At 45.7% G+C, this 13,228-nt stretch overlaps 1 protein-coding gene across 1 annotated transcript in view; it reads left to right on the forward strand.

Moving 5' to 3' along the window:
- The window catches only part of sntg2 (syntrophin, gamma 2), a 69,935-nt gene that overhangs the window by 54,664 nt on the left and 2,043 nt on the right, over positions 1-13,228 (forward strand). Inside the window, exons 13-14 of the mRNA XM_053846045.1 lie at positions 1,372-1,443; positions 2,807-3,019. Coding sequence (XP_053702020.1) covers positions 1,372-1,443; positions 2,807-3,019 — 285 coding nt within the window. The remainder of the gene's footprint in view (positions 1-1,371; positions 1,444-2,806; positions 3,020-13,228) is intronic.

Here is a 13,228-nt window from a genome sequence, read left to right on the forward strand (position 1 = left end):
ACGGAGTCGAGATCGTCGGGTTTTTTTGAAACGGACTTGTATTTTTGAGTTGACGGAACGGAAGGTCAGTCGTGTTTTCCTGGCAGTAGCATATTGAGATAACAGCGAGGACCATTGTGCGACTGTTGTTCTCTGTTCATCTGAGCGAAGAGTCCTCAGACTTTTCCCGCCCCACATACCTGCTCTGGATTCCACCAGGAGGTGCGTTTGAAGGGGCCCCGTTACGCTCCACCATGCTTCAAGAGTTATCTGCCGTGTGAAGAGGAAACGTCACCCTAACAAATACTGAGCTCTGAAGGAACGATGTCCATTTATTTCAGAGAAATTTTTGCCAAAACCAAACGCGCTGTTTCAGCGATTTCGTAGCTGGAGATCACACTAGCTTGTTTATTGAACCCACAAAGGATCATGGAAATCGTGGTCTAAAAAGTGGAGTGGATTACATTTGGTTTTTCAAGCCAAAAACAGTAAATAAGTCTGTTATTAGCTTGTTAATAGTTCATATGTATTCCCCAAATCCAATATATGTAGCTTTGTTGCTATCAGTTGTGGTTAACCTGTCGCTGGAGGCCATTTTTGTAGTCCTTGTTCCTGTTTTCATTCATTGTAGAGAGCAAACTATTGATAGAAAAGACATGACTTTGATATGGTGCTATTCTGTTCTGCATGTGAGATTCCCTGAATGAAAAACAGTCGCACTGCAACTGGGCCTCTTTAGAAGATTCCCAAGCCACCTCTCAGGACTTGGTGGAATGAGGAAGGAGTTAGGAGCAACTTCTCTTCTGTGAGGTTAAACTCATTACAGGCTTTGTGTCTCAATCGCCCTTCAGAGACTCTGAGTAGAACGTCTGCTCCTCCAGGAGAAGGCTGTTGAGTTGAAGTGTCCCGGAAAGATTGCAGTGGTGGTGAGGTCTCTCAGGTGTTGGGAGGTCCTGACCCTGAGTGAGAGCAAGAAGACTTAGAAGTTCTGGATTTTGTTCATCTTTTCCGTTCGTCGTCTCTTCCTCTTCGGTCAGGTGTGAGTTGGAATCCGTGCTTCTGTGGAGAGCTTTGTCTTCTGGCTCAGCTCTTTCCTCTCCCCATGACTGATGATGGCGCACTGATCCGTCCCTCACGGTTGTTCAAACTCCACCTGGACTGGACGTTCCTCTCGTATCCCAGTGAGAACCATGTTCTCAGGCGTCCAGGTTCCTTGGCGGATTCCTGTAATTCCAGAAAAATGACACTTCAGGCTTCTCTTTATAGAGTTGTGGATCAAAAGTAGATGCGCTTGAACTTCGCTCAGAGTTATTCTGAAGTCTCTCTCTGACGTACGGGTCTACACACCCCGCACCATGCATTGTTTGCTGAAGCCTGTTGGTGTCTCCTCAGATCAGCGCGGCCGACTGGGGACAAGCAGAGACGGCGTATCACCTCTATGAGGTCCTTTTCAAGGTTCACAAGGTAAGAGTTCTGAGATGGGCGGCTGCAGTGCTCCTCTCAGGCTGCTCGCCTGTTTTGCCCCGTTTTCCAGCAGATAGAGCAGCGTTTTTATTTGATCTTCCTCACTGAAGCGATGAAGCAACGCTCTCCCCGCCTGAGGTGGTGCTTCTCATCCTCAAAGCCAAAGTCAGAACAAAGAATTGATATCGTCTACCAGCATAAATCATAAATTACAATGTTTTCACCTTTTTTTCTGAATTTATTGCATCCATTCATCTAGGAAATCAAGTCAAGAAATGCGTCACTGTTTTGAACTCGAGTGAGATTTGATTCTCCGATGGACTCGCAGCGATGACGCTGATGTATTCACGTGTTTTATGAAAGCTGTTTTCATCCCTCTGCGATCATTAGATGATAAACTTTCAAGTTATTGCTCGGCAAAGCTCAAAGATGTAGATTTTATCGCTTTTATTGCACTGATTTCAAAGTGCCTTTTGTTATTTTTATGCCTGACAGTGAATATTAATCTCTTCAAAACTTATTTAGTGATAACTTTAGTTTAATAAAAGTCAGTTTTAATTCATTATTTCAATCCTAAATTAAGTTCAGTGACATTTTACATAATTTATATTTTGCATTTGTTGTCGGATTTGATGGTAAGTTTCCTGAGTTATTCAAGTAAAGACAGAATTTTGTGCAGAAAAGGTGTCATATATATATATAGAAGATAAAATAAAATAAATCCAAAAAATGCCCTGTATGTTTGCAAAATGTATTTTTTCCCCTATAAGTCTCATACAGGATACATTGCGTGACATGAAATATTGTTCTGACTCCATCAAAGAAGATTTACTTATTTATTTTTTTGACCAAAGTGTTTTCACAACTCAGTGAAATATTCTATAAATGATTATTTCATAGTTGTACAAAATTCTTTTATATATTTAATGTATTGAATTAAATAAAAATCACTGTGCAATTTTTTACATGATCATGATCATCTTTATTTTTTGTGTAATTCTGAGGGAGGGAATATTGTATAATTTATTTGAATAATTTTATAAAATAAAATAAAAAATAATAGGCCAGACTTTTAAACACAAAAATGGGAGACATTCTCTCAAAGTTCTCTGTTCTGCATTAAAAAACAAACTTCGTCTCGGTGAAAGTTGTCATCGTTTACTTTCGTTTTGGGCCGAGGATGTTTACTCACTGGTGATTCCGGTTCGAAACAGTGGCTGGAATAGGACTAAGAAAATCATGAAAATAAACAGATTATCTTCAGCTGGGTGAAGTGGATTACCTGTCACTCGACGTCTTCCTTATGATGCACTGTCCCCGCCGCGGTTTGGCTCGCCGTAATAATTCTAATGTTCTGCTCCAGCTGTGGATGTCGGAGGACTGCTGGCTGCAGGCCAGACTCTACTTGGGTCTGGAACACTCTCCGCAGCAGCAGCAGGACAGCGAGTCCCTCTGCTTCAGTATTCTGGTGGGCCACGGACACAGCCACACGTTCAGGGTGGAGCTGGCCACCGAGCTGGCCGTCTGGGAGAAGTCCTTCCAAAGAGCCGTGTTCCTGGAGGTGCAGCGAATACGAGTGAGTCTTTGTCATGTGTGGCACATCCCTCATCCTCCGGTCGCCAGAACCAGCCATCCATTTAAGAGTCAAGCACAGTTTTAGCTAGCAAGACTCGTGCTGCTGTTTAGAAGAATTCTGAACGGAACACAAATTCACTAGTTTTAAGCCCACGAAGCTTTTGCGAAGGCAGGAAAGTGACTAGGGAAAGTGAAATTAAACCTTGGCAGTCATGCAAATCTGCTTCACAATGCTATGTGGCATTAGCTCCCGCTAACCTTCAGTTTTGAAGACAGATAAACCAGGCCATATGTATATGTGTGTTTTCAGTCCTGGCTCGTGGTGAGGAGGCGCAAGGCCTCAACTGCTTATCATGCTGTACGGCACGAGGACATCCATCGGGGCGGAGGTTTTGGGCGGTGAAGTAGAAAGATGCTTTCATCTAACAATGCGTGCTGGACTCATAAAACCCCAAGGGTCAAAGTTTTGTTGGATTTCCACCACAACTGACTCTTAATGAGGCCACAGCTCTGGTTTGAGTCCCCCCCCCCCCCCCCCTCTCACGCGCCTGCTCTTGAATGGTGTCCAGGTCTTGGATGCAAAGTTATGTTCATTAAAAAACAAGCAAACAAGCAGCCTCATAAAGCTGGCAGAAAGACTCATCAAACACAGGCGCCATTAATGCTTTACGAGCTTCTGTGAAGAGTTTGGGCGAAATGAGTTTGCGGAAATGATCCTTTTGTCATTTTAGCTGTTCATCTGCTGGAGTGGTTTTAATTGTGTCACCTTCATATATAAAAACAAAGGGACAGAATCGGCCCTGATTCATCACAGCCGACTGGAAAGAAGTCGCAGAGATCAATAGCCGAACTGCGGTCCTGGACAAACAGTAAGAAGGGGAAGGAAAGGGAATCGATATCCAGTGACTTCCATTTGACCTTCAAAGTCGCCCCCCCCCAGCTGTCGCGTGATATTGGCGAGTGTGTGTTCCAGTCCTTTGGTTTCCAAGCTATTTAAAGGGAGAACCATGGCAGCACTGACTGCTGTGGCCCCTACGCGGCGGTGGCTTTGGCCCCTCTCACCACTGCTGGACCTGATCCTGCTCCTCTAAACGTAAGCAGCCTGAACCAAACCCTGGTGACGCTGCTCCCCCGCGGTCCGGCTAAATGCATCATTAAACCTCAGAGGACGGAGATTTCAAATCTGCGCTCATCAGTGCGCGGCATCTCGCATCTATTCCCATCACGCTGCTTACATAACAGCCTTTCTCTGAGCAGCCATCCCATTAGGACGAGGCCGTTTTTTTTTTTTTTTTTCCGAGCTGGAATCCGAGTCCTCATTTTGGATTCCGCACCGTTTGTCGCCAAAATTGTGTCCGACACGAACGTCCCGACGTTCACATCAGGAGATATGAGCCGCTGTATACTGGTGTCCTTTGATCCTTCCTGAATGAAAGCGCCTTTTCATCCCTCTGTATCATGGATTCCAGCGCGTGTCATTAATTACTCATCACGATTCCCTCGCGATAATGAAATGCTTCTGCAGATGACGGTGTTTTCCTTGGGCATTTTGTCTCCCCGTAACTTTAAATGGCTTCATCTGTCGCCACTTTCACCGAGCACTTCTCACTTCAGTGATCTGTTTAATTGCTTCCTCCACAAATTATGTAAAATAGTTAAGGTGGTCAGCTGGTTCAGAGATTTCCTGGTTAGGCCTCGCAGACAACAACCCTCTCCCGCGCATCGGAAGGTTTCCTTGTCATTGAAGAGACCCTTAGTTTAGGTCAAAAGCTCGTGACTCGTCTTTAATTTGGAGATCAAAGGAACAGCACCTTTTGCCACCATTACATGTCAATGGCCGTGAACCTTTCCTTGGAACGCTCACTACGGAACCCATTTTGAATTTCAGGAAGTGATTCAGTTGTTTGAAAGTCAGGTGTAAAACTCTTTCTTGATTTAGGCAGTTGGATCTAGGAAGGAAACAGAAAGTTTCGTTCACCGCTTGAGGTTTGAGAACGTGTACCTTTCGTTCATTCATTTTCTTACACATATTTTTGAGTCGATTGCTTTGGTCTGCATGACTTGCCAGTGAGGGCACGGAGATCTCGCGGGAGGTTGATGTCTACAAGAACCGAGCAGAAAGTGAGCCGACAGTGCTCCATTCTTACTGAACGGGAATGTTGAAAGAAATTGTCCTTGAATCCAAAAGTTATCAGCTTTGCTGAATGGTTTCCCCTCCTCCTGACGTCAAGCTTGAGTACGATGGTGCATTCCAGTTGTCCTCAGAACAGGGAAATTCCCAGCTCCTCCCTCACGATGTAGGAAGGTGGGAGAATTCTCAGCACCCCAAGTTCACAATCCAAGATGGCTTCCCCAAACATAAACAGCATGCAGAAGTTTAGAACCATCCTGCAGTTTTGTGAACAAAAAGCATATTTATCGAGAAGTTGTTTATTTTCCGACAACACACTCTGACCTTGCAAACTGCTTAGCTGTGACATCTTTCCCGGCACAGACTCCCAACATCCAAGGTAACTGGAACGCTGCAAAACTTTTAATTGTATTTTGTTAAAGTGTGTAGTGCGGAAATGAACGCTTTGTGGCAGACGTGAAATTCTGCCTGTTTTGAGGGTTAAGTATACGTAGACATTTCGCAGTTTCACGTCATTATCAAGGGTCGAACCAGTGCTCGTACCGGCAACCTGCCTCCGCATCATCGCCAGCCCTATCATCCCAACGCGAAGTATTTATTCAGTTCACCTCTCAGGTCCTTTATTTCCAGGCTGTTTCTTGGTCATGTTTTCTGCAGAGGAAAACAGAGGGATTGTTCAGAATTTATTAAAGCCTATTATTTAAGTGCCTTCCTGAGAAATGACTTGCATATTTCACTGCTCCTGCTGTGGTCCTGTAATTCAACCTTCAGGTTTGAGTCTGTGTTGAACTTTAAATAAGCGATACACTGTCTCAGTTTCCCACGAAGGTGAAAAACGAAACAGCTCTATCTCCTTCAAGCTTATCACCCTAACAGCGGATTTTTCAGTCCTTAAATAAGATCGTTTTCAGAGATTATGAAATGATGTCACTTCGGGTCAGGCTGCTCTCCAGGAGCCGGCGGTATCTCTTTAAGAAGTCGCTCCATCTCTGCCCCTTTCACCCCTTCAAAGCAGCCAACGCGCTGCTCAAAGTGCAATGAAGCCCACGGGCGGCGCTCCAACTGTTAAAGAGGGACGGCGGCGGCGGCGACGGGTACAACAAAGCGGAGCACCTGTCAGAGACGCTTTAAGTCACTGCCACCACCCGCCACTCCAGGCCAGAATTCAACTTTTGAAATGTGTTGGATAACGTTGAGTTGGTCCAAAAGCTTGCTTGGCTCGGACCAGGGGAGCGATCGGTGTTAAAGTCCCAGGAAGCTCAGATCATCTCTTTATGTTCTGAGGAATGGAATTGACGCAGATCATTTCGTAATCCCACTCATCTCATTCACTCACTGTGCTGGTTGAGGAGAATCTTTGATTAAAGTCATATTTTTATGTATTCAGCGCTCATTCGGCTCCGTTATGATCACACATTGACTCTCAGAGCTCTGAGGGAGCGGCTAAAGCCTATCCCTGTCAGGACCAATAATCCTTTAAGTCTGCGTCGGATGTGCTCGGGGAAGCTCGCTCGGCACAAGGTGCGTGAGCCGCCACCACAGGCTTCAACAGTGGTTCTTCTCTGGGTCTCCCACGGATGACTGAGCTTCTGTCTCTAAGCAGAGGAAGCGCATCTGCATCTTGATCTGTCCGTCGCTACAAAGCTGGTGACCATGGTGTGGAATTCAACCAGTCAATGGAGAGTTTTGTGTTTGGACACGACAGACCCATCTCATCCCATCGTTCCTTCTCTGAGAAATACTTGAACCACCCCATTGTTTGCTCCTGTCCTACCAGTACAGAGCATTCCACTGTTTCTCACTGAGAATAAGAACAACTGATAAAAAAAAGTGCTAGCAATGCTATGACTTAAACTACATTTTAGTAGTTTTTGCTAAATGGATGAAAAAGACTATATATACTGTAGTACACCCTTGCAATATTTTGGTTCTTTTGATCGCACAATATTTGTTTTTGAGATCCCGAGATCCCGTATACTAGCGGCTGAAATGAGCTTTCCCTACTGGGTGGTGGGCATCATCCTGAGAAATAGTGGCGAGGAGGTGGGTCACTTGAGAGAGACTCGGAGTAGAGCCGCTGCTTCTCGGCATTGAGAGGAGTCAGTTGATATGTTTCGGGCATCAGATGAGGACGCCCCCTGGAGGCCTCCCTTCGGAGGTGTTTCAAACACGGCCAGCTGGGAGGGGCCCGAGGGGTCGACCCAGGACCAGCTGGTGGGTGTTGCCCAGGAGAAGGGCGTTTTCTCAACCAACAATATTGAATAAATAATAAAATAATAGTAAGAGCAAAGGTTATGGTCGGTGAGAAAGCCCCTGCTTTGTTTTCTCGTGACCTGGCTGTTGTTGTTGTGGGTTGCAGAGTCACATCACTCACGTGCCGTCACTACGATGAGTTAGAGTCAAAGTTCAAATGTGTTTCAGCAGCAATATTTTGTAATGGCTTAAAGGAATGATGTCGTACTGCGCTGTTGTTGCGTAGGAGGTCAGAGGGCCTCCAGATGGTGCCAAATCAGTTTCTTGGCCGTTGCACAGGCTTCTAGTCGCTCCGTGTCCCAGTCCCCTCCTGGCTGAGGACGCCAGACCCTCGTTGAGAGGCACATTTGACTCCGTCATTATTAATGGATTGTCGCTATAATCGCCGACGTCATGTTAAGATTAGATTGTTCACTTGGCTCTGGATCTTTGGGCGGGGGAACTTTATGAAGAGTGGCCTGCCTCCATTTGTCTGCGCTGAATATGGAAGAGAACTATATAAAGTTGGGGGTATTAATCTTGTTCGCAGTAGCAAATGGTGACTGGACGAAATTGCCTTGAGTCATGATGTTGCTTACAATAGCTGAGGAAGAGTTAAGTGGTATTGTGTGGGCAGGCTTTCCCAAGGTTTCAACCCTGTTAATACTTGGGCAGGGTTTTCTTCCAACCGGTGGGGAGCTGACTCTCGGATCTCTGAGAAACAAAACTGATCATTTCACTTGTCAGTCTGTAGGACTGTTGTCTTTCATTTGAAGGGGATGAAAAATTGTCTTTTTCTGCGTTCTCAATCGATCAATAGTAGCTGGACTGCTCCTCACACTGCAATGTGCTGCTCCTCAATGCAGTGTACTACTAGTACTTTTGACATGAAAAGCACACTGCATTATACACACATTTTTTGACAAACTGTGTTAATAATAAGGTCATTAGCTAGTACACTAGAGGACAGTTATAGTGGTACATTCACACAAAGTGAGACTGACTCTCACGTCCAAATGGTTGTTGACAGAAATGACTTGCCCCTGTACGCAAGACGCCTTTTCTGTCTGTTGCTGTTCATTACTTTCACCATAATGTTATTGATTATTGTTACTATTAATGCCTCAGGAAGCTCTTTGGATTAGTGTTAGAGTGTGATGGTGCCCCTGAAGTGTTACTTCACTCTGGGATGGTGAGAACAAGTATAGTCGTGTGGGAACTATAAAAACAATTACACACCACTGCCACCATAAAACCTGGTCTCTGGTTAACAAGCTGCAACTTCTTTCTGAAGTTTGGGTTTTCCAACTTGTGCTGCGAGAAACGCGAAGAAGCTGCGACCCTGTCGGCCCAAACTTCGCATCTCTGCACCCGTATTCGTACAGGTTGCTTTAAATAGCAATTTGACACATTAAACGTAGGATGAGTGGAGCGCCACCCCATGGCTTACTTGACCCCAGCCTACGTCTTCACATGTCCCGCTGCTAATGCGACAACATGCAACGCTGAAGGCTGCCTTTTTTGTCAGTGTAGGACGCAAAAAGCAACTTTGCCAACGTCGGTATATGGCACCATGTGAGTGAGGATGGGTTGTTTTCCACCTCTGCGTTGACTTTGCCTCATTTTAAATCTGTTTAAATCGGTTGCCTTGGACACATGTATTTGCTCGCCTTTAGTGTGTGAACGCGCCTTCAGACATAAATAAACAGTTGACGAATTCCTCCGCCACATTCAGGAGGTACTGTACTGAAGTGCAAGATTTGTATTCACCACAAAAAACATTTTAAGACAGAATGGCAATGTGTACGACTCAAGCAACGTGAAGTCGATGTTGAACACGTTACACGCTAGTCAGGGACCAACAGTATTTATTACATACGGACAGTTAGCAATTGAGAAATGAATCGTCACTGACACGTCCAGTGTATTTTGTAGATCTGCGCCTGCGAAACGGATCACGGGCCAGAGACCTGCGGACACTCCCGCCGTGAGCGCATAAATCTTTGCTCAAGAACATGCAAAACAATTAGCGATCGAACTCGCCTGACACGGGTCAATACAGCTAATAAATTAGCCGCCAGATAGTAGCCACGTTGCAAGCGATTAAATTCTGGTTTCCGCTAAACTGTTCCCGTCACGTTCGATAGACATCCTGCGGGTCGGTGGACAGTCTTCGTGTTGTTAGTAAAATAAGTTTGACAGTGCAGTTAACCGCAAATGGAACCAGACTCAGCAGTGCAGTGAGAGACGTAAAGTATCCAGAAGCCGCGACGCTGCAGAAATTTCCTTCTCCACATCTCCCTCAGAGATAAACAAACATCCGCAGTCGGCATAAGTCGCAGGTTTGCGTAATGAGTGGAATCTTTAAGTGACCCTGTCTGTTGTTCTCCGGCTGTGGAGCAAACAAAATAAAATATGATAATGCAGCACTTTTCTGTCTTTTATTTATGCAAATACACCGAGAAAAGATTTCCATGTTCGGGTGAATCTGGGAGCCAATTAGAAGACGACGCCCCGAAGAGAATTCAGACTGGTCCGGCTTGGTTTAACCGTAAAATTGATTCAGCGTTGGCATGACATGAAGGCAAAACTGTCCGAGCAGCACTTTTTCTGTTTTCCCCCCTCTTTGATGCTCTTTATTTTCTGCTGCGTCCCAACACAGAGGAGCTGCTTTTAGCTCGCAGCTGGGGCTCCGGTTCACACTAATCGCTCTGCTTATTTTGAACTCCGCTTGAATTGACTGTGAGTTATCCATCAACCATAAGTCAGAAGCTCCCTGCCAGGTCTGGAGCGGGGCTACTCAGTACGTGGCCTGGGGGCCACATCCAGCCCAGTAAGACTTTTCAGTTGGTCACCCCAATCATGTCAATAATTCTGGCTAAATAGTAGCTGTTGACTAGTGTTGTAGTACTCCAGACTGGTCTCAAGACGGACCAACAGACTCAAGAACTCTTTTGTACACCATGCCATCGTACTCTACAACTCCTCACTTGGGAGGAGGAAGTGGTAGGGTACACTATGCTACACTCCATAGTAATGGACACTTGTTCAATGTGCAACAACCATCTCGCTGGTGCAATAACCTATTTTAATCTAGTTTTGTTTTTTTGTTTTTTTTCTGTGTGATGCTCTTCCTGACTGGAAGCCCTTTCTTGCCTCTATTGTAACTTTCCTGGAGGGAGTCATCCCAAAGGGATCAATAAAGTCAAGTCTAAGTCTAAGAACGCTGTTTTAGGGTCTCGGTCTTGTTTCAGGCTCAGACTGGGCAGACTCAGGATTTCTTCTCGAGACCAGTCCAGACTCACCGAGGAAAGAGCCATCATTGGGGAGCATAATTCATAAAAGAAATATTCTGGCTCATTTGTTCAGTTTTGGTTTGGATTTTATATGATATGAAGGGTCTCAAACTGATCCGCAGAAGGCCCACAGTGGGTGCTGGTTTTTGTTGTAGGAAACCCAGAATGAGACTCTTATACTCTTATATAAACTGACTTGGTCTTGTTGCTGTCTCGACCTCTAAATGTCTCGGTTTCATCCTGGTCTTGATACTTTCAGTCTCGAGTGTCTTGTTGTTGTGGTCTTGACTACAACGCTACTGTTGACATTAAAAATAAGAATCTTTTTTTTGACAGTGAATGAACTGCAAAATACACATTTTCTGAAATCGGTGGGAAGAGCAGTTAGGTTGTGAGTTTGCCTTTTATTATACAGTTGAGAAACCTTGGTTTAGATTAGAAGACCAAAGATTAGAAGGTGTGGTTTGTTGGTTTGAGAAGACATTACCACCAGTAAAAGCAAGTAAAAAACATTTTTACTCGCCAACATGCAACATAAAAGGCTGTTGGGCCCAAAACTCCACTTGCAAATGGATGTTATTTGACACATCAGGAGTGAGAATTGGTTGCATGACACCAGTATTGGTGTTGGTTTCCGCTGACAGCTGGTGGAAATGCTCTGGTTGCCTCCCATTCTTCAACTGTGTGAGCCGTTGTTGAGCAGGACTTGTGTAATGATAAGAGCTACTTCTTGTCCTCTACAATTTGGACACCGTGTTCCAGCAGGATAGATCCGTGAATGTTGTCGGTCGAAACATACATGTTCCAAATTGTCAACCCAAAAAATTGCTCCTCATTTGACTTGTTCTGCTTGGCAGTGGAAGATCCTGGGGGTCAGGCCTGTAAGGTCCGTCGAACCACATGGAACTGGGACAGTGAAAATGGGCTGTCAGTCACGTTGAAGTGGTCGGAAGGAGGTCAAACAGCCGTCTATTCTTGTTGAATCGCCTCGTCTTTGAAAGGCAGGAAGCATTTCGGACTGAAAACCTGGTCACTGCTGAGAAGCGTCGCCTTCAGCCAGGATGTGGTTACTATACATCAGCTCAGTTTCAGGATTTCAACAACTCTCCCACACAATGTTCCTCACACACTCACACGCTTTTCGTACACCTGCCCTCAATGTCATTATACTTCCCACTCATGACTTCTGTCTCACTCTGCTGAGGGGATTTTCTTGAGAAAAATATATTCCACGGTTCTAAATCCTTCGGAAAAATCCCCTCCAATTAGTCAAGAGTAGTGACTGCTCACCATGTCACAACAGCAGCGACAGCAGGAACATTACGCCTGGTCTGTCTCTCTTATCCCTGTCACAGCTGAATTCACCTCGCCGCCACAGGCTGGGGGGCGGGAGGGGGGTTCGAGATCTCGGAGCGGAAGAAGCACTCTCGCTGTAAACGGACCTGTGCACTCCCGTCGCCATATTCACTGCACTTTATAATTAAACTCTGCTGCTGTGTTCTCCGGGGACGGAGGGAAATACATACGCAGGAAATCTCCAGGAAAAGCTTAGCCTTATTGATATTCTGATCAAGTGGACAACACAAGTGAAATGAAGTCATGTGGCAAGGCGAAATGCTGCTCCACAGAGTCTGGCACGCGCAGCTGCTCTCAGAAGAGCGGCGCACAAGTCGCACGTCTCTCTGTCTCTCCATCCGTCCGTCTGTCTGTCCGTCCGTCCTGTGTGTTGACGGTTGTCAAGTGGAATTCTCCGGCGCGTTAACGCATTTGGCTTTCAATTGGATCGAATGTTTCCCCCTAAGCTAACCAATCTAACTGGGCATGTAAGGCTTCATGAATCCTCAGGGTCTGAGCTCAGTAGGTGGCGCTCTAGGTTAAAAAATGATTCAAGATCTCCTTGAAATGGTCGTTTAAATCCAAAGATTTTAGAGCAGAGAGTGGCAAAAAATGAGGAGGACTCTGTTTCACGAAGCTTTGTGAAACCGCCACTAGTCCAAAGGCAACGTGGAAGCCGGACTTCTACGGCAACTGTGGACAAAAATGTGACGCCTTAGGAGCGAGAATGTCTTGGTTGCACTTCACCACAGAGATCCGTGACGAGGTTGGTGGGAGCGAACCTGAAGGTGGCGATGAGCTGAACTTCTTCAGTTCAGTAGGTGACACTTGGTTTTAAAATGATGTGAAGTTTGAATGTGGTTGTGTCTAGCCACTGAGCAGCGATTGCCCTGTTTCATGAAGCCTCACCACCACCTTGAGTTCTAGGGAGGAGTAGCCTGGAGGCCGCTGTGTTTCTGGCATGTAGGTGCCCACTCGGGTCGCCACTGTAGCAGTTGACCCTGCAGGTCAGGAACAGGTGATGCTTCCTCAGACAGAGAAATGGTCACGTCCTGATGGGTTGATGAGGCTTCATGAAACAGAGCTGACTTGATGGCGCTATCTTCTTCAAGACGTGGTGTTGAACAACCATTTCAATGAAACTTCACATCGTATTCCAACGTAGAGCGCCCCCTACTGAGCTCTGAGAATGAGGACACTGTTTCATGAAGCCTCA

Source organism: Synchiropus splendidus, chromosome 16 (genome assembly GCF_027744825.2).
Source record: "Synchiropus splendidus isolate RoL2022-P1 chromosome 16, RoL_Sspl_1.0, whole genome shotgun sequence".
In the NCBI taxonomy this organism is placed as follows: Eukaryota; Metazoa; Chordata; class Actinopteri; order Syngnathiformes; family Callionymidae; genus Synchiropus; species Synchiropus splendidus.